This window comes from Plectropomus leopardus, chromosome 4, assembly GCF_008729295.1.
Source record: "Plectropomus leopardus isolate mb chromosome 4, YSFRI_Pleo_2.0, whole genome shotgun sequence".
NCBI classification, from domain to species: domain Eukaryota; kingdom Metazoa; phylum Chordata; class Actinopteri; order Perciformes; family Serranidae; genus Plectropomus; species Plectropomus leopardus.
The window spans coordinates 26748986-26771944 of NC_056466.1; the positions used below are offsets into that span (position 1 = coordinate 26748986).

Consider the following 22959-nt stretch of genomic DNA (forward strand, 5'->3'; position numbering starts at 1 on the left):
GTGAGAGTTTGTAGATGGTTTGATATAGTTCTGACATTTGTTACTTAAGTTCAAGAAGAATATTCCCCATTTTTACATTCTTCGTTCAACAAAAGCCTGTGAGAAAAAACAAAGTTTTCTTCATGAACTTGACGTAACACAGGTAATTTATCAATATGCAAATGGTCATTTGGGGGGGTTAAGTATTCATTTAAATATGGAAAAATACACAATATGAATAATACAGGAAAGTAAATGTGAAAAGCACAAGTGTTGGATTTTGGCAGAACAAACTATTAACACGGGGTCATGGCTTTTACAATAATGCTTTACTTTATGGGTCTGTGATTTCCAAAAAGTTTCTTGCACAGAACTTTGTAATTTGGTACTAACTATAGAGACAATCTTTAATTAGTAGGCCTGCAAAAAATTAATTCAAATTAACTTTGTGCATAACCTAGAGGGTGGACAGCAGATCAGCTGAACATGCAAAAAACCTGCCTAACAGGCAAGCACAAAATTCAACTTTTATGAGGAATAAAGTACAGATAGATAACGTAAGATTTAGTTTACAGTGGAGGATATTTTCTTATCAAATCACAAATTGGTGAGATTAAGCAGGAGCCTTATCAGATATTTTAGAAAGAGTTTATAATGATCCAGCACCTGGCAAGAAGGTGCATCTAAAGGCTACAAAACAACTGATTAACCGTCTATCACCGTTCAACTACTGTAATGTCTTCATCCCTTTGAAAGTCAAACTAAACCTGTCGCTACTCTTCATACCTGAACATCTTGGTTTTCTGGCATCCAGGAAATATTATCATTGTTATAACACACCTCTGGAAACCAAGTTTCTAAATGTCTAAACTCTCTGTTTAGTGTGTGTGGAGGAATGCATCTCGGTTTCCCTCTGTGTCTCCCTCTCAGTTTCCCTGTCCTAGGTCTGCAGGTGAAAGGGCAGACGCAGTGCTATGAGGTGTGACCCAAAGGCAGTCAAGCGCATCAGAGTGTCACAACATCAGTCACAACTCTCTCCTCTTCTTCACCATCTGAGGCTCAGCATCACTGAACGCCCTTTCCTTCTGTCTCTATGCTCATTTTCTTTCACCTCTAAAAACAGCCATCATTCTTCTCTATGATGGAGGTTTTTTAATATCATATGCAGGCACAGTTTACCTGACTCACACAGCTGTTTGATTTTTGTTAAAATAAAATAGATAAAAACTAAAACCAAACGTCATGAAGCATTTCATAGTATTCCTGACAGACATACACATTTATATAACTGCTACCACAGCCTTTATGGGACTGAGAAAAAGGGACCAAGAAATTAATGATTGGCTGTAAAGCTGCTGCAGGTGGATGTTATTTTCATTATTCCTCGAACAAAAGTCGTTTATCTCAGCATAGGAAACTAAAAGCTCCTCTTGCTCCTCGCTGGGAGGACAGCAGAAAACATCCAACATGAAATATGTATGAGTTTTACTTTTGCCCACTTATATCGCAATCTTTATGTATCTAAGTTGACAAGATTTTTCTGCAGCGGATATTTTTGACTGGACTGAGCTAGAGCATCAGGTTTTCAGATGGCAAATTTGCAAAAGTTCGAGCAACAAAAGCTTTTAGACTAAGAGGCTCCTTATTGACAGATAAACTGTCATAACACAGTAAAACAGCAAGGCATAAAACAGGTGATCACCCTAACTACTCCATGAAGAGAAGACCTTTCAGCTATAGCAATCCTATAGAAAGATACATAGGATCTACCCATAGGAAATCTATTATTGCAGCATGCATACTAATCAGTACATCATATAATGTTAGCCATATTGATTGAGGCAACTTCAATAGATCAACATGGAGAAATTCTTAACTGCATTGTGATGGAAAAACACCAAAAATGAAATAGAATTTAAATGACAACAGACCTAGAAAAACAAATGCGAAGTCAAGTATACTGTATACACACAGGGTTTCTAACACAGTCTCTCACATTTATTTGTGACAGCCCACCACAATCAAAAAATGTTTCACCCATGTATTGATTTAATATATTTGGAGCTGGATCGTTCATTCGGGGTGCTATTGTAATATATATTCTGTTTGGTTATGATTTGCACCACACTCTCGGGGAGCAGAGCACACTCTGGGCACAGATGGAGCAGCAGAGTGTTAATTGTTAATTACACTGAGTCTAAATGTTTGCATTTACTTGCCTCTGCAGCAGCTTCTTCTATCATCCATTGATCAGCTTTGAAAGGACTAACAGATCAATTATCAACCCAAAGACTGCTGAGGAAAAAAAGAACTCATGGAAAGTTCCACCTGCACTGCCTTCACTGACCAGCAAAAATGTCCGAATTCAGAGAGGAGACACAGAATGATAAAAAAAAAGGGACATAACCAGACACAAGATAAAAAAACAAGTTTGCTGACCCCCTTTTTGTTAAAGTTCTACATCTATTTTTAGAGGCCCAAAAATCTACTTTTTCTCCACACAGACAGGGGCCTGAAAATAAATTGTCTTCTTTTGTGTCCCCCTGTGTACATACTCTGTTCTGCTGTTCTGCCCTTTGTTGCTGCCATTGTGTTAATGTCTTAACCTCACAGAAGAACAGCAAAGGTAGCCCTCTCTCTCTTCTCTCTCTCTCACACACACACACACACACACACACACACACACAAAGAGAGAGAGTCCTCTTGAGAGGGATCTGATTTCTCAGCTTCTCCTCTTCCCTTGCCTTTCCTAAACTCTGCAGAATAAAGGAATCAATTCCTCCTTATCAGTCCGGTCACATCACATTTCCTTATCTATGCAGAGGCTGTAAACTAAAAAGGATTGAAAGGCCCCAATCAGCAACAAAGGCATAGAGCAGGGACACTGCAGTGGGGTGGGAGGAGAGCAGTTTTAGTATGCGACTCCCCTCATCAGACAGATTGATAATGGCAAAACGACGCAGTGAGAGAAAGCAAATATCAGGGACGCAGATAAACCACACAGTGCTTGTGATGATTTTTATGGTTATGTTGCAGAGGTAGATGAGAGCAGGGGAGAGGAGTGTGGTCGAGTTTCTCTCTGTGGGTAGAGGCAGTGGATTATGACTAACTCATTACAGTCATGCAGATCTCTGCTTCATTACTGGCCTCTGGTCACAGGCTGACCAGGGACTGTGTACACATTTTCAAAGTGTCCTCAGAAGGATGCAAAGATGAGTAAGCTGCTATAGGGATGAGTGGAGCTGCTCTGTCATAATTAATGTATTTCTGCGTCCAGCATTCTTCACAAACCTGAGGATTAAAAAGTACAATCACTAGAGGGCACATCAGGGCCAAATCCTCTCTGAGCAACACTGCAACATCTTTCTTAAGGCTGATTTATAGTTGCAGGCTACACGCCGTAGCCTATGCAGGTGTTTGACACGGTTGTGAATATTTATACTTGTGCGTCCGCCGTGATGAGATGCTTCTGTATTTCAAACACTGGAGACAGAAACTTACCTGCAGCTTGCATACACCCGCTTACCTTTGACTCTGCTCATCGCTTTCTACAATGCGAGAAGCATAATAGTAACAAATAACATGAGCCTTCGGTTTGACTACATTATCAAACAGCTTTGTGTTAGAAATGTTAGATAAACCTTGTTCATGTTTGCAAGCTTATTTCACTCAGAATATAGCTTAAAAAAACACCCCATGGATATTTTAACAAGATAAAAAACCTGTTTGCTCATTCATAATATTGCTTTGGGGGGGGTCTTTACGAACCTGCATTTGTTTTTTTTTTTGGCCACTTGGAGGACGTGGAAACAAGTTGTGAAAACAATTTTGAAGTATTGTGACTTTTTAAATTGATATGGTGATTTTTTTTTTGTTTTTGTTAGCAAATGGTTGCTGCTCATTTACATATCAAGCATTAAGGGAGAAACATGATTCATTTGGATTTACTAAAAAATATCTGTAAAGTAGAGGGCAGCCGCAGATTCAGGTGATAATTTTCACACCGTCAGATTGTTTTCACACTTTCACATTTTATATGCTTCCATCATGATGGTCTAAGTGCATGTAAGGTAACAAGAGGCTCTGTCCTCATGCCGACCTCGTATCATCCCACTAAAGGCAGCACCCGGCGAATCTCCATCCTGCTGTCACACACATCCTGACTGCAGCTCTCTTCAAACGGCACACTCTAACAACTGCAGCGCTCCTCCACCTCAATGACAGCAGGTGGTGACAGTTAAACAGCAGTGTGTGTGTGCGTTGTTAAAGCATGAAGCAGTATAAACACTGTGAAAACTCATTCAGCTGGCTGGAAGTGCCTGAGGGCATAGCAACATGGATAAATACAAAAATTTGTGCATGCACATACACATACTTGCAATGTCTCTCTCTGTCACACACACACAGACACACACACACACCAAGGAGCGCCTCAGGTGTGACTACACTTATACACTGACATTTTCAATGACTTTCTCTATTGGCCTCAGTTTTCCCCTGCTGAGACTTTATTTCCAGCGTGTCACCTTTGTTAACCAAGTCTGAGTTCTGACACTGAAATATCTTTAAGAATATTCATCAGGTGAACATTAAATAGCAATCAAATGACTCACACTGGCTGCATTCGCCAAATTTGCATAGCGAAAATAGTTGGTGACAGCATGCCACAGATGCCTTTAACTGCCACAGGACCGGTCAAACTCGTGTTCATGCTTCTATAGCCCCATTACACTAACTCATAAAAGGAGTCTTATTAACTTTAACAGCTCTTACTCTTATAAAATGTTTGCTGTAAAAATCGCCACCGAAGCACGTCCCCATTGTCCCAGAATGGGATGAAAATTACTATTTTTTTCCCCAATGTGGAGTTAGACAGACAGCAATGGAAACACCTCAGCACAGATCCAGAGTGTCTCAATTGGGTTGTAATGATGGCTACAGGTGCTGATGGACACTTCCTGAGCCACGCCTGAACCATCATCAGCTAACAACAGCTTAAACATGGGAAATACTTAGTGGTTTGCCACTGGAAAAAAAGTACCTAAACTGAGCAAAAATTAAGTTGTAGTTCAACTTCAGACAGTATATTTACACTAAGCAGTAATTATATGAAGTGGTAACAACCACATCAAACAAGTCGAATCCTGGAAATGGTTGCTTTTGGGTCAGAGTCACGATGGGAAGATTTGTCAATAGCATAGAGTTGGCTCTTAAAATCCACGAGTGGTTTTCTTTTTAGATTAGAGTAAGATTTAAATGTGAGAATAAACAGAAATTCTGTACATCGGTTAATTACAAACTGAGGCAGCCATAGAGAACGGTAAGCCATCTGCTCAGATTCTTTCCTGCCTGTTTATAATCACATGAAATAACAAATCAAAACTCTAACAGCAAAAGTAAAAATGTCATTTTTTGGTGTTCTCTAAAGATTTACTTCAGCGATTCAGTATTGTACTCTTGTAACATTTAGTGACTAAAAATCATGATCAAATATGATCATAATCGAAGCAGCAGAAACAGATCTCTAGTATGAGCCAAGCAATATAAGTTTTGGACCCCCATAATTTCCATGATGCAAAAAAGATAGTAACACCCTCTAAACCGTCTCTGTCTGCTAAACAATGCCAAGCAGCAACTTCAAGGGCTGGAAAAGAAGCCAACGCAGAGGAGCCAAAAACTGCAGTTCCTTAAACGGCCACTTGAGGCTGGATACAAAAGCAAGTAAATCCCCACAGACCCCCATACAGCCTGTACAAATTACGGTTTGGTCCCTACAGCTAATTTCAACAAATATGACAACTGTAAAACTGTAACTGTAAAATCAAAATTTAAACTCACCTGTTCTAAATGTATAGAGCGCCCCAGAGATTACTTGTTCTGTAGGCCAACCTGGAAGCCTATGTTGTCCTAGTTACCTCGTCAAATAGCCAAAATGATTTTTCCATTGGATTTTTTGGACACTTATAAATTTTTACATAATCAAAGGTGTGGCTGCTTTGAGTGCCCTCCAGTCCGGAGATACCAGGCCTACTATGTTGGTAAGGAAATGTAAGCATGGCATTGCTCCTGATTTACAGAGTATATTCATAGCTGTAGCTTTCACTTTTTCAGTTCAGTTCATGAAACATTTTCGTTGTCTAGCATTTGGTTGCACCGAAAGACCCTCTGAGGATTCAGATGTTCACTTTCCCTAGCAAGTACATTTTGTTTTATTGGTTTCAAGCCTATTTTTGTTGCCAAAAATTTGCATTAGCATTATCACCATTAACCGCGCTAGCAGCTAGAGTTAGTGTTAGCTCCCCCTCTCATCCAAAAATGGTTACTACTGCCGAAACGCCACAACCGAGCTGTCAAAACGGTAGTCCACAAACCAATGGATGTCACAGTAGTTATTGTTTTATACAGTCTATGATTAAAGCCTGAGGCTTTTTATCACCATGAAAAATTTTGACAGGTGAACTGATCTCCATGTGTAAAACCATTGGAGTGCCAATTTAAGCATCATGACCGAACCAACTTTTAGATAACTTTTTGAACGAACGACTCAAAAAGTTATCATTGTCTTATGGCTTGAGCCACCACGGTAGTTGTCAAGTTTTTTTTTGTGCCACTTAATAGTGTAACATGACCTGGATTCTTTTACTTTATTTGGTAGGATCTGTGATTATTCAAAGAGCCGTATTCTTGTTGATAGAATAATTGTCTTCACATCCACACGAGCCATGAAACAGCAAGGAGCTCCAACACAGAATGTACCATTTTAAATCAGCCGCGATATCTGCTAAGAGAGCATGTGGATTGTTGTCATAAAAGAAAGAACAAAAGACTGAGAGAGGAATAAAGATAGAAGAAATGAGCAGCACAAAGAAGTTGTAGAGGGGATATGTGTTGCCTCTGGTAAATATCTGTAATTTGTATCAAGCAGATGAGTCCGAGCACGAGCAGAAGATGAACGTGTTGCTTTCATCTAATTAATACTGTGCGACAGACAGCTTCAGATGCCTGAGCAGCGAGGGAGACCGCCTGGGAGGAATTACTGTGCCATTTTTACTAGCACATGGGCACGTGCAGATACTCACTAACAAACACTCAGACAAACACACTCTCTCTACATTGGACTCCCACAGCAGTGCAGCCATCCTTCATCTGTCCTCCACCCCTGGCAGTGCCCACAGCTGCTACACAGCCAAGGATCCAATAATGAGTCTGTCCACTTTTGTTAGCATCTGCAGACAAGAGACTTCCAGCCATACACCATGATACACAAGATACACAACAACAAATAGACATGCTGTTTAGCAAGTGTTAAGGCCAAACATGTTATCATAAAACACACTTTCTGTGGTCATGTGCAGCTCAGATTGGTTGTGTCCCAGCTGTTCGCTAAAGGGTTTCTCCAAACAGCAAATCACACTGTGACTTAGCAAATGGTTTACATGAGGTCCTGGTCTGAAAGATTTTCAGCACCCAAAGACAAAGAGCATTGTTTATTTTTTAACGCCTTTCCAAACTGAAAAACACTAAAGTCAAAGTGTGAAGAATGAATTAAACAGTGTGTCTGTCTGCTATAAAGTAAGCTGCTAACGAGATGCATTTATATTTACACTTTGTGGGATGATGAAGTGTTGTGGCATAATTCACATATTTTTACATACTTTCTATTTAATATTGTCTTAGAATTTCTCTGCGCTTGTTAAAGAGCAGCTGTAAGGGGTCCCAATGTCCCCCTGGTGATCAAGAAAGTATGTCCAATTCAAATATTAACATTAGCATGTCTGGCTAATAGCTCACTAGTTACTGTAGTAACATTGTGTTAATGCCATGGCCAAGAGTTAGCATATCATCAGCTAATCTGCGCTGTTATGCTGAAAGTTCTCATGCACCGTTGAAACGTTTTCAATGAAAAGTAATGCACTGAAAATCATGTATATTCCTGGGAATTATGAGCCTGTAAATGGGGTATTTCCCATGTTTTTGGGAAGGCTGCAATCTTGTGAAGAAAGTGCTGACGGGACTAAGACTCTGTACACATGCCACAAAACTACTGCTTTCTGTGCAGACATGCAAAAGGCCCTAAGAGGTGACGCCATCAAGACACGCAAGCGTTCCAGAGCGCCTATTTTTCAGAGTGTGATTGCTGTGGCCTGAGGTTAACAGAGTTATACTATTGGAATGCAGCGCTGCATGTCATGTGAAGAGAACAACCAATCACAGATATCTTTCCCCAACTCCTTAAATATCTGTTTCCGATAAATATGGAGGAGAAGTTGATCATTTTACTACAGGGATACCCTGAGAATTACTTCTGTCCCACGGACGATATTTTAGGCCTAATACACATTTAAAAAACAACACCTGAAAGATGATCAGCTCTGGTAAGAAGGCTATGATACAGTGGTGATAATGGTAGGCTTGGGCAGTATCATAGATTTACAGTATACCAGGATATTTAGAAATCCTGATGGTGTGATTTTAAGAACCATAAGTGCTGCACATTGGTACAGTCATATATCATAAATTAGTAAAACTGGAAAAAATTACTGAAAGGTATTAAAAAAATATATATTACCCTAAGCCTTGTTAATGGTCATTGGCAGCCTCAAGAGCAACCAGTGCTGGCCAAGAGAAGGCACAGGTGACAGTGCCTGAGCTCAAGTTTTCCACACAACTGAAACCCTTCTAAAGAAAGATGGGTTCCCATAAGGTGGGAGGCTGGAGCGGTGGATGGGTCACAAAATGCAGAACTTTCCCCAGTAGACAGGTGATCATTGAACTTTGAGTGAGCTTTGCATTAATTTAAGGCCCATTGTCAACACACTTCTTTTCCTCAACTTAACAACAGTAACTTTAGATGCCGAAGTCTTCTGTGACTTTATGTTAATTACATAACTTTACGTACAGTACGTAACTTTACCTTAAACTTGTAACACCGTTAACAGGGGGCTAATTTGTAGAATATGCAACAAACTGTTGTATGTGGTGTTTAAAAGCCATATTTTGGACTGACATGTCCACTCTGTGGAGGCAGATGTAGCACAGGGTCGGTTGCTAGTATATCAGAGAGGGAAACATTGGCAGCTATCTTGTGCTCTTTATTGGACTAAAAGAAGTAAAACATTGAAACCTGTAAAAAAAATCGAACAATAATGCTTAAATGCAACATAACTTTTGTGTTTGAGTTCGTCCAAGTAAAGAATATAAGCAAATAGCTTTACTAAAATACTAAGTACAATTCTGAGGTACTTCAGCTTTACCTGTGTAACTCCATTTCATTAAATACCTTATCTAAACTACTTTTCAGAATACAATATCGCACTGTTTGCTCCTTTACATTTATTTTTAACACAGTTGCTTTGCGTGTTAACATTTCCCACATCAATTTACTGCATATGATGCATTTTTTAGATATTAAATGGCCCCGAAAATATACAAAATGCTCTATCTCAATGTTATAGAACATTAAAATGCTACTTAAATGCTCAAGTGTTAATGTGTTAAGCAATAATAAAAATCCAATGATATAACATTAAATGACAGTAACACTGAGGCACCAAGAATAAGTATAATATTTTCTAAAGATACTGAAGACTTCATCCACCACTGTTTATTTCAATAGTTCTTATATGAAACACCAGAATTACATATATTTCTTTATCATAATGTACCTTAACACAAAAATCTGCCATTTTCCAGTTGTCAGTATAGCTTTTTCTAGTGGTAAATGTGTCATCATTAATGCTATGTAAAGTGCATGCGTGTGAAGAAAGATTTAGCAACAGTATCTAGGGGGTCAGGATCAAGGATCAATTCAAATCCTGCTTAATGGAGATGAATTTCCAGAGAGAAAGCGACTGATAAATGCTACTATATTGTCCTGAAAACCAACTGTTTTGTTTAAATCTGCAAGTAAATTTTGCATGCTGGCTGTAAGATTACTGTTTAGTTTCAGCTCTCCCAAAATGTTGCATGACATCAGTGACACACTGCAGACCAGCTCTCTCTGGATGGAGCTTTTGCCCGGTGCTGTTTAGGAAACAGTTTGTGTTTTTGTTTTTTCTTCTGCATGCTTTATGTGGGTGATATTGTAGAGCTTCAGGTGTTAATGTGGGTAAAAGGTCAATCTACAGCATCCAAATCAGGACTTATTATGTCTGATGCACTTTTTTGGAACCCATCAGCACCATTCTAATAAAAGTTTTATCTCACTGTTAAGGTAGACTGCGTTGCTCAGACTGCTAAATTTGTAAAAGCAATCAGAGAGTAATAAGCAAAATTGTCTCTTATCTTAAACAGAATATACTGATGCTGTTGCTTGAGACAGATGAAGATGCACCTGGCAGAAAGCAGAGTGTGATCACACGCAGATGTGAAGTAATCATTCAAAGATGAGCAATCTGAACACTGGGGAAATCTAGCTCATTTAAGGCAAAAGGGCTTGCGTCTTATTTATTAACCCTTTGAATTCTGGGCAAATTGGCTTGATTTCTTTCAAAAATATGTGAAGAAGGCAATAAGCCACTAAAGAAGAACTGAGCCAGAAATGAGTTAAAGTGTGAGAAGTGGTTTGAAATTATAATTATGCTGTAGGATATAATTAGAATTATCAAAAGAAAGAAAGAAAGAAAGAAATCAAATCAATGTGCTCAGGGTATAGACGTTTAAGCACAAGAAAAGTAATGTCGATCCATTTCAAATTGATTTCAAAGGGTTAAACCAGCTTTGCACAGTTTGACACACCATCTCTCCATCAGCCTCTTGCTACAGCGTGTATAATCAGGTAGACTTTCTGTTAAATCGTATTTTAACTGTTATGGCTTTTAATAAATATTCACATGTATGACCGGGTATAAAATGTCCAGACAGGTTTTCCTACACATTCATTTACTTGTGGTGTGCTGCCATTATCATAACGTCTGCAACAAATAATACATTTTCTATTTTTGGAGATGGACATTTTATTAGTAGTGCTGTTGAAATATATATATATATATAATATATATAAGTTTATACCAGGCAAACACCAGAACAGCAGGGGCATTGAAAATGACTTTAACCAATCATTGTGCTGGGTCTAAAGTTTACTTTCAATCACTCTGCAGCAGCTTCTCCTTCATCCATCGATCTCATCGGATCAACTCTGACTCCATCGGCAGATCAATTAACCAATGCCGCGACTCAAACTGTTGTTGATGAAAAGAACTTATGATGAATTTGCCTGTGCTGAGTTAACCGACCTGCAAAAATGCTCAAATAAAGAGAAGGGGCATAAAGTGACTTAAAAAAAAGAGTCACGCACGCTGGATAAAAAGTGGTCACATGGTTGTATGCCTCAACGCACCAGTCAAATTGCAATTTAAGTTATATTCATGTCTGTGAAAACTTGGTGGCTTCACCCACATCTCCGGCAGCACAGAGGATCTACACTAGTAGAGCAGTTTCAAGGTGGGCATCCATGGCCAAAAACATGTTTTATACAATCTCTGTGACCTTGACCTTTGACCACCAGATTCTAATCACTTCATTCTTAAGTGCAAGTTTGTGACAAATTTGAGTATACTCCCTCAAGGCCGTCTTCAGATATCCCATTCAAGAAAATGAGACAGATGCAATGCCACAGTAACCTTGAGGAAAACAGAAAGCATCTCCAGACTGTAAGTGTTTGACCACACTCACACACAGTACGTAACAACGTACCATTTATATAAAAATATTAGAGGTTGCAGCTGTAACACAGCTGTGACAGATGGGATTAACCAACCATAGGATTATTTCTCATCCTGTGGAGTTCAATTAGGATTGTTGAGGAATAACTAGAGTGCATGTCATAAACAAAATTTTGATTACTTGTCTACTGAAGCATAATTCAGGGCCATTTGGGAGAGATTAATGTCAAAGTTTTATTTAAGCAGTCTATTTGTAAAAGAGATTGTCTACCAAAAAATTTCCTTTCAGTAGTAATGCTCATTCGTGTAGATGTAGATTTGGGAATTAAATCTATTTCTCTGTATTGTCTGAGATTAACTTGTCAAAAAGTGCATCTCGGAAATCACAAAAGAGCTCAGTTATGGTGTTTTCCACAGCACAATACCAATGCGTCTATCTGCCCTCTTTTCTCCGTCTGTGCACCTCACACTGTGATGAAAGACTTTATTTTGTCTTGTTATCTGACACTGCAGTGATTTATGAACAATAAAAGACAGAGGGTGAGACTCAGAATAAAAGACGAGGGAAAACTCCAGTGAATAACTGAAATGATCGGGCTGTCCTGCTACAGTGCGGGATGAGTGAGTGAGTCTAATACTGCACTATATAATCATTATCACTCAGTGTAGATTATGGTGGTGACGCTTATGGATGCATCAAGATTGTATCAAATCAAATCAAGGCAAAAGGGGGATTTGTGCAAATGTGTGTGTTCATCGGAGACGTGTCGTTATCCATATGTGTGTCTGACCGCATGTGCACACATTTATTACATAACAGCTCTGCAGGCATATGGGTCAGAGGCAGTTGATCAGTATAATGATGGTGACAGGATGAAAACATGAACAGGATTTAAACTAGAGGAGGGAGAGTGTTGTTATTGCGGTCTTTACTGTGTGTTTATGTGTGATTGCGTGAGAGCTGGGTATGCGTGAGGATGCATTATGTGTTGGTCAGATAGGATTCAACAATGTTTTCAACATTGGTGATAAAATTATAATGCGATCTATGATGCGTGTGCTTCTTGATGTGACCGTGTGAGACGAAAACATATTTTTTGCCATTTTTTTGAAATTCCATTTGTCAACAAATCCACTAAAAGAAATGACAAACTACCCCGTAAGTTAAACCCTCCTTTTCACTTTATTTATTTATTGTGGTCTGACTTTTTAAGCAAGTAGGGACTGAATATCTTGCTCCAGGACACTTGAGCATGTGAGGAGTAATGGAGAAATGAACCCGGCCTCCTTAGGTGGGCTGACTACCCACTAGTTTATTCTGCTGCCCAGCATCTGACGCAAATTAAGCTTTAAGCTCATCTTCCAAATGCAGAAGAAAAAAAAATTGCAGGGAATATTAAATCACAGTTTTCAAATAAAATTGATTCTCTTTAAATGAGTGCGAGCAGACTTCATGAAACGGTGAGTATGATTTAGGGGAATTTAGTGGCTTCTAGCAGTGAGAATTGTAGATTGAAACCATCTAAAAACATCTCCCTGTTAGGAATCCTTCACTGTTCATTTTTCAGGAGGCTTTCATTGGGAGCTGAATTATCAGCAGAAACATATGGATCCAGTGACTGAACTGGTAAAAGCACTGAATAAAGCAGTGTCATGTTACAAACAATGTTTCTCCAACACTGTTCGGCATGTCAGAGACAGGCCATTATCGCAGCATGTGCTAAGTGTGTTCACCTCTTTTTCTGATAACTTAAGATCCAAACATTAAAGAAGTTTTTAACATAAGCCTAAATATCCACAGAGGTCTCTTCCTCTCCAAAACAAACAGACATGGTGATTTAAACTGGTAAAAACACTGAATTAGGTAGTTTTAAAATCAAAACCAGTGTTTTTCAACAATGCTGGCCCGAGGCAGGGGGGCTGCTAACTACAGTGGCTAATGCGAAAACATGGCAATGTCCATAAACGAAGACCCGCTTCCTATGTACCTACAAAAGGCTCAGTCTCAGGTAACGAAAAAAGACAGCAATTCTTATTTTCAGGTAATTATACGCTAAAGAAAACACACGTAAATAATATTACATTTCTACCAATCCATTCCCCTAAATCCTACTAAATGGACATTTACAGTTTTTAGTTACATTAAACTTTTTTGTTTTGTTTTGGGCTAACTATTACAGCTGCATGATATGAGGGAATGCAATATGCTATAACATTGCTGAATATTGTTTTATTGTCTATAGACCTCTCTATGAGCTGAGTCCTCATTAAAGTTTTGAATTGAATTCAATATTGCGATATTTCTTATAATGATTAACAGACATCTATGTGTATTCAGATCGTGACTCAGACTTGCACAGCAGCAGTACTTGCGCCACGTCATCTCTTCTGTGTCAAAAATTTTGCCAAACGGCTGATGTGCAATTCTTTAGGCACCAGTTCCTCTCTGGCATACGGACTTGCCCTCGTCTTGTCACTCTTGCTTCCTTCAACCATTCAAAGTAGTGCGTCAGGGCTAGTTTAAAAAGACTTCACGTGCATGCGTGCAGATTCTGATGAATCAGATGATTCCTAACAGCAAGGGCTCCACCTGATTGGCCAGAGACTTAACAGCATGGCTTGTATCAGACAAAATAGCTCTACAGATAGAATGCAATATAAGTTTTTACTATTTTCAAAATGCAATACTGCAGTCTTTCACAGTGTGTTGATTGCACAAGTTAATATTGTGATAAAAAGTAAAAAAAAAAAACAAAAAAAAAAAAAAACACATTTTACAGCCCTACATAGTTCTGTGTACATTTTCATGCTCTACTGTGAGTCTCCACACGGTGTGTACTTGTGCCTCAGACTCACCGGTGATGACCAGAGTGTGTGTGACTCCCGCCTCGTTGAGCATTCGCTGGATGTGGTTGTTGTAGAGAGTGAGAGCGTGTCCTTTCCCACTCTGTGGGTTCACCAGCAGCATCATCCGGCTCGGACGAGACAACTCGCTCATCAGCACCCCTGCAGAGGACAGACAAGAGAAGGTCACCTCTCCGCAACACTGAAGCACACTATATAAATCACAGCTTGCTTATTGTATGACATTGCAGCCTAGAAGTCTGTTTGTTTATTGGGTTGTTTGTGAGAACATGCACAGAAGTGAGAGCACAGTGAATGGAGAGACTCTCTTCACAGTGTTCAGCTTTGAAAACCTTCAATTCAAACTTATTTACTTACAGTCCTAGTTTTAGTCACACTTTTAGATTAATATATTAAGATATAAAACCACACAGCTATGAAGGATTATTTTCCTTCTTCATCTCTTTCATCTCTTTTCATCAGCTGTACTTTTTCTGACATGTGCACTCTTGTAAAGAGCTTCAGTGTTGTTCAGAGCCCGGCGTGCCTCCATAACAGCTTTGTGACACTTCATAGTTTGTAGAGAAAAAAACAAAAAAACAAACAAACTCTGACATTTATCAGTATAACAATCTGTGTCCAGTATTCTAAATTTGTCTGTTAGATGTTGTTGTGCATCTGAAATGGTAAGAGTCGTTGTTATGGAAGATATTCAAATCAACCTGCTCTGTGTTGCAGGAAAGGACTCCATTCGGAGTGAGCTGCAGGGGGGCTCGTGTGTTTGTTTTACCGCTCACACCGACACCGAACGGCTGCACTTAGTCAAATGAGTCAATAATAACCGTTGGGTAAAATGATCATTCATATCCAAATGCCTAAAAAGAACACCTACCCAATGAACAAATACTCAAAGAGCAGAATATTTGGGCCCAACCCAAAAGAGCCGTTCATAGTGTATATCATACTTACTGTCCCAATAACCCCAGTGCAGTTTAATATCATCTTTAGACAAACTCGACACAGATTTGGTGGGAGATTTGTAGATACAAGCAAAAACAAAGGTCAGCTACACGCCAACCTGCACACACACAACACACACACTAAACTAATCCCACACTAAAGATGGACGAGCACAGAAGCAGCAGCCTCTTTGGTAAATGTTTTAACTGTAGAGTTGATGCAAATCAGTGTTTAAAGAATCTTTGGGATCAAAACAGATTTCAGAGGGCAACACTGATCTGACACACACAGATCTCAAATCTTTTTAAAACACTCTGAAGATTATGGTCTCTCAGAGGCGCAGCATGGGGCTCAAGAAGGGAGGAACTGGAAGAAGCTGGTTTTGGCCTTTTTCTTCTTAACCGCCAGAGGAGGATTAATTAAATACTGCAGGCACAAGACTGCCATGCCAAAATATTAGATCATTATTCAATATCTGAGAAGAGACAAGGAGAACTAAATAGAAATACAGACGGCTGTGATGATAAAACTGTGCTCGTTTTAAGGAAGAGCTGTTGGTTTTGAGAGAGGTGATAAGGAAGATAACGGTGTTGTACTTCAAATCTGAAGCAAACTACTTGTCAAGTTTCTCTCTTTTTTTCCCCATTTCCTTAAAAATATGTTTTTGTAACATCTCAGCTGGGAGAGAATTCACAGAAAGGAGAAGGGAGTGTGACGGGAAGCCATCAGCCACATTTGACACGCTGCAGCTGTGGGATAACTTTACAGGTAGGTACACAGAGTCCTCTGCTGTAGAGACGGCATGCTCGGGTAAGACTGTTTTCTATGTCACGCCTTGTCAACACAAACACATGAGACAAACTGTTTAAGTAAAGCAGCCAGCAACCCAGCAGAGAGGTTCCTTTCCCTTTTTTTTGGCGTCGGGGAGATTTTTTTTTTTTTTTTTTTTTTTTTTTTTAAAGATCAAAACATTGTGAGCGTGAAGGGAGGGAGGCGAACCATCCAAACAAGTCTGACAGCTGATAAATGAGTAAGGATGGGCGGGAACAACTGAAGTGCAGGGACAGGCATAGCTGAGTAGCTTTCAAACCTAAATGGCAGGTTTGGTTTTAGCCTAATGTTCTTCATTTGCAGAGAAGAAACCAGTGATCCCTGCATCCTGGAATGCAGGGAAACAGGTCACAAAAATGTTCACATTAACGCACCTTTCTGTTCACCTCTGTAACAAGTTTGACCCGAGTCAGTCATCAGTCTTCCAGTGAGGCGGGAAGGTAAACAGGTAATGCAGTGTATAATTTTCTAAAGGGCAACTTTGTTGTACACAAGGGCTGTCAAACGATTCATTTTTTAAATTGTGAATAATCACAGAATTACAATAGTTAATCACAACTACATTGTATATCACGTCTTCAATTCCATTATACTGCATTTTAAAACAGTTTTGAAGCAGATGTTGACTAGGTGAAGGAAATCTCACCAGATTGTCTTGATTAAGAACCAAATGACAGTGGGCATGTCTGTTAAAAGGAGACTCATAGGTACCTATAAAACCCATTTCATTCAGATATGTTTAGGTCAGAGGTCATCACTCTTTCTTTAAAACACAAACCTGTACAGCGTCTTCAAGACAGGAATGTCTGCCAGCAATTAACACGTGTTATGTACTGACTTTGATCACATCGTGGTTAACTCATTATGTTGACTGCAGGCATTTTGACTAGTCGTAGTAAGAAAAGCACAGGTGAAAATGATAACATGAATGATGGCTCAGTTTTATTAAGTGTCCCTGTAAGCTATTCCAGTGAGTCAACATGCACAACGCCAGGGCCTCCCTTAAGTAAAATGCTGCTATCATAGATATTAATAAACACCTGTGCTTTCCCTATAATGACAAGTCAAAATGTCTGCTGTTAAAAACACATATTTTTCAACCTGGACCCTATTTTGCCATGTTGTTGTGCTTAAGTGCCTAATGGGAGCAACAATTTAGATATTGGTCCAGTGGTGAGCAACAGCTGGCAGCAGTGAAACAGGCTGCCATGTAACCAATCAGAGCATGCTCACACTGTCAATTTAGGTCCACTAGAGCTTGTTTGTTATTTGATTGTTATTTTAGGTGTTCTCCAGATATCACGTTCACGAGAATGGGACGGATGGACGACACGAAAACATAAAGCATTGCTCCCATTACTTACTTGCTTACTAAGACACAAAAACATGAGGCAATTCAATCCAGGCTAAAAAATATCCAAACACACTCTTTAACTGCAAAAAACACATTCACATTTCTTGAATCGTTTTGATTCATAAAGTCGCTGCAAGTTTCTCTGTAGGACTAATATTTCTATGGAGTCTCCAAATCATTGCGACTGGACTCCTGAGGGAAAGCCTCAGCAGCGCCCTCATGAATCAGCCGGCATGACAGCTGGCACTGAGCGCCCTGACCTTGCTGTCTTAGTGCCCTGACACCCACGCAGACCTTGTTGGCTAAATCTAACCCCATGCCACTTCCTGTGTGCCACCCCTCCCCTTCTCAAAACATTCCAGAGGACAATATTTATCCATCTGCTCATCTGTCCATCCACACCAAGAGTTTCCCCCTCTGCCATTAGCTCAGCTGCAGCGATGGCATGGCACGGAGCCAAAGTGTGACATACAGTGCATCTGATAAGGCTCACTAGAATCTACATAAATATATTTTACAACCCTCCCCCGTCTATAATTAAACTTTTTCCGCCATGCTGAACATTCTGCAGTGTTTTTCAAGAGAACGGCGGTTATTATTTTTAATTGGGGATTGGTGGCCTATGACAGCAGATTATGTGTGTGGTTTGTTTATATAAGGGTGGGTGTAGTCCTAATTGTGAAGTGACGATATATGTTGCTACTGATAAACATGTAAAGGTCAGCGACTCATCATTTATCAGTTTTTTACTGAACTACAATTTATGACAAAGAGCTTAGACGTAACTACCTCGACAGAACTGTAGAAAAAAAATCAATTATTGCCTTGGATGAGGTGACAGAGTGGATGACGCTACTGCCAACCTGAGTGAGTCATTCATCCTCTAAAACAGCAGCTGAGACGGAAAAGATGAAAAACAACACCACAACAGCAAATCTCCGCTCTGCATCTCAACTGCATTTAGTTGATCTGTGATTACAGACGTCTCATCTGCTCTCTTCAAACCAAGAGCATGGGAACTGTCCCAGATCTTAATGGAATAATCACTACTGAGGTATTCGCCATAGGAAATGACAGCCTAAATGAAAGGGGGAAAAACCCAGGAGCCGGAAAAAACACATTTTCCGGCAAGGTTCCCTATAATAGCGATCTGGGTGCATATAGGGTCTGAGAATAGACGGCTTTCTCAGCTTTGTCTGACAACTCTGGTTCAGTAAATTCAGTAGGATGTCAAGTTTTATTACGCAGACACAGAGATGAAACTAGAAACTTTGAATGTAACATCTTTCACTTCTCCTTGAGTGCAGAAAGTGTTACACAAAAAGGTTGTCCCATTCTCAGCACCATAATATAGTATATATCTATGTATATACAATAGCATTATATGTACAGCATTTCTATCCATTAAGCCCACACATTTTTCCATGAAGTGAAGGTAAGATTCAACTATGACTCAGCATGTTGCATCCCCGTTATGTAAACGGCCCTGCATGGTCACTATTTCATCAAAAGGGCCATCGTTGCTCAATGACTCACGCTGACTCATTGTAATGACCTGTCCATGTCATACTGGTGTCTCATTCAACTTCCTTTGAATCAGCTCCCCATCAGCACTGAAGCATGACGAAGCATTAACTGTCTGAGATTAAAGAGTGAAATAGGAATCTTGATTAAAAAGTGGCTCTCATCGCACTCAGCTGGGCCCACAAAACACCACTCTGCCGGCAGAAATGTAATAGGACTGATCTGATGCCATTCTGTCTACAATTGGTGTCATTGGGGATTTCAAAGGGAGAGGAGAGTTGTCAGGACATGTTTTGCTTTGGAAGCGCATTTCATTTGTAGAAAACGTCAAATGGCTCAGACCATAATTACTAAAAGAAAAACTGTTCATGTCCCCCTCAAGAATTTCTTACTAGGGCTGCAGCAAACCATAAATGGCGCTGTTCTGTTGATTATTTGATCGATTAGTTGTTTGGTCCATATAATGTCACAAACGGTGCAAAATGTCAATCAGTGTTTTCCCAGTGCTAACTTTAAAGGATATACCATGCAGGATTTTCCTAAGAAACAATGTGCAGACTCATACTTAAATAATCCCCCTTAATCATAAATTTTGCAGAGGGATGGGTGTGAGTACTCGCTCGAGTACTCCTTTGGACGTTAGTATAAAGCAGCAGCAACAGAAAATTTGCTATATTTTCACGTTTACTTTCAATATAGGGTTTATTAGGCTATCTGAAGCCTAGTTGTTCAAAAATTTCATTTTAAATTTCACTTGTTTTCCTTCATTGGTTGATTTACATTTTTATTCTTACAACAGATTTTTTTCTCCAGTGCTCGAGTACTCTATAATACTTTTAATGAGAGTACTTGTATATGGAAGTCACTTAAAATGACTATCCCTACTTATGACCAACTAGAAGTGTGTGGTGGTGTATCTGTCTGCAGAGACTCTGCCCTCTGCCACATCTGTTAGACCTCAGAGATTCGCACAATGTGCTTTACCACTGAATCTAAACTAAAGAGAACCTTGTTTACACAGGGCAGCTTATAAAAAAGCTCTCTAAGGAACATAGCAAAGTACCTAATCTAGACTATTTAAATGGTGTGACTACAAGGGTTGCACAATCTTGGAATAATGCATGAACACTCCCAAGTCAGACTAACAGGAGGGTTTCCTGTTCCTCCCATTCAGCCGACATTGCTTAAAAACAGCATTAAATTACGTACCATTCCACATTAGCATGAGTGTTAACCAATGACAGCAAGACATGAAAATTACACTCTACTTAAAAAAGACTTAATATATGGTGACAGAGGACCCCCGCCCACATGCTGTACCCACCAACAGGTTTGTGTCCCACTGCACTTACATTTCTGTCTCAGTGGTGATGTGGGCTCTAAGCCTTAACAAACAACCATTAGGAGAGAATCCAGTTTCCACACTAAAAGGATTAATGGATTAACATGTATTTGACCTGGTGCTTATACCCCCCCTGCCCCCTGTTATATGACAGATATGTCCAATTGCAATCTGCTAAATGTTAGCTGTGTCCCCAGCTAAGGGCAAAAGCAAAAGATACTCTTTTATACATGTTAGTCTGTATCTCCTGCAGTCTCATGTATGTGGAAGAAATTTTGTGTTGAGTACCAAGCAAACAAAACTGAAATAAACAAAAAGAACGTGTTGTAGCCGCTGGCCAGTGGCAAAAGCTGACTTAAACAATCGGAAGATGGTTTTATGTTGGATCTGCTACAATGTTTAGCTCGGAGCATCTGAATCTGGCCAGCTGAAATTCTGAAAAACATTCCTTTTTGCAAATACAAGATCATTCAGCATCTAAAGTGAGCTTCTTACTGCAGTTAACAACATACCAACTGTAACCTCATAATAGCAATTTAGAGATACAACACAATGTCCTGGGTGTATCCATCATGATTAGAGGTTCAGTTCTGCTACGAGTCATCTTATACTCCAATAGCAGCACGCTTTATTTGGAGCTTCAAGGTTTGGATCCTGACCTCACTGCAAGTCACTGTGGACTGGACCAGCACTGCTGCTGTGAATAAATGTGCCAACAGTGTAGTGTAGGCACATGAACAGTCAGAATGTGTGCAGTTTTAATGTGGTTATATGAGGTTTACTTTTTACATTTACTATATACTTTCTTACATGTTTTTATATAAGGCTTCCTGAGATACAAAGACTGTAACAAACTAAAAAAAAAGAGATAGAAGTCTATGGCAGCAAAATTTCTTTTATCAATGTCAGTGCAACTTGATTGAGTTTTCCAGACATTTGACCTTTTAGAAAATAAATATGTTGACTTAAATTACAAAGTTTAAGGACTATTACTTTATATATATATATATATATATATATATATATATATATTGGTGTGTTGGATAATAACTACGGTAAATATATTCATTTATTTAAGTATTGTATTTACTTACATTCTTGAGTATTTCTTTAATAGCCTTCTTTTTACCTCTACCATGATGCCAACCGTCTGACCCCCATCACCAGGACCAAGCACCACACCTTGGGGGACAGCGCCTTTGCCATTGCTGCTCCAACCTTCTAGAACTCACCCACCTTTTCAAAAAAGCCTGCAGCACCCGTCTCCCACCGCCTCCTCAAATCTGAACTGTCATATCCTCTATATTTTGTATTTGTGTTCTTTGTATTTGTATCTATTCTTCTGTTTCATGTCTTTCAGTATTTTGTATTCTTTATTCTGTATTTGTATTTGTTTTCTTTTTTGCATTTTATGGAAAGCATCTTTGAGTACTTGGTAAAGCGCTACATAAGTCCTATCTATTATCATTATTATTATTAGTAGTATAAGTGGTAGTAAGAGTAGTAGTAGAAGTAGTAGCAGCAGTAGTATTACTATGCAGATTTTACATACAATCCTATAAACACACAATACAAATGACTCATCATTACAGATTTAACTGCTTAACAAAATATAAAGTAGAACAATTAAATCATATTTTTATGAAAAATATGCACTTCTACTCTTTTGATACTTTAAGTACATTCTGCCAGCGATTCTTCAGTACTTTAACTTAAGTAAGATTTTGAAAACCTTTTTTCTTTTTTTGCACTGATGTATAGCTACTTTTACACAAAGACATATGCTGGAATTTAGTAAAGCAACAGTCTTAACACTCATACAGAAATAATCGCTCTCAATCATCACTTATGACCGCTGGAAAGGTGTGGTGGTGTATTTTTCTGCACTCTGCCCCCTACCTTTATTTTCATTTATTCTTATTTTCTGTGTTCAGGGATGTTGGTTGGCATATACCCCCACAATAATCAGGTTAGGGCAGATTTTTGTGAAAAGTTGGTGCCTGGTGTCAGACAATAAACAACAGGCATTCAAGAGACACAGCGCCGCAAACTTATACCGTCATATGCACCCCCATGAAACTTCAGGAAAGTATGAAGGTCTGAAACATTACATACTGCCTAAGCCTAATTGGTGCCATCTCATTAGCACGTTCAATCAAATACAACTGAGGATTTGGTTTGATTTTTCTGTGTGTTTCTCATCTGATCATAAAGAAATGTGGGCAGATTTTACTAACAGCCACACAATTTATCAAAAAATATTATTGGAATCACAATTTGGCCAAGTACAATATCCAAACCATTGAGGCTGCAATTTCTTGAAAAAGGTCATATGTGTCACAACATGCCATTATAAATAAAGGACTGTGGTGCTACAGAGGCGCCTTGTACTACAAATCATATTCCAGACGCAAGGGAACATGCTTGTTTGGTACAGATCCCATCAAAAAAATGTTTGCAGC

The 22959-nt window shown here is 39.2% G+C and overlaps 1 protein-coding gene across 1 annotated transcript in view; it reads right to left on the minus strand.

Moving 5' to 3' along the window:
- Positions 1 to 22959, minus strand: part of LOC121942104 (sphingosine kinase 1-like) — a 47723-nt gene that overhangs the window by 13399 nt on the left and 11365 nt on the right. The window contains exon 2 of the mRNA XM_042485205.1: positions 14499 to 14648. Coding sequence (XP_042341139.1) covers positions 14499 to 14648 — 150 coding nt within the window. The remainder of the gene's footprint in view (positions 1 to 14498; positions 14649 to 22959) is intronic.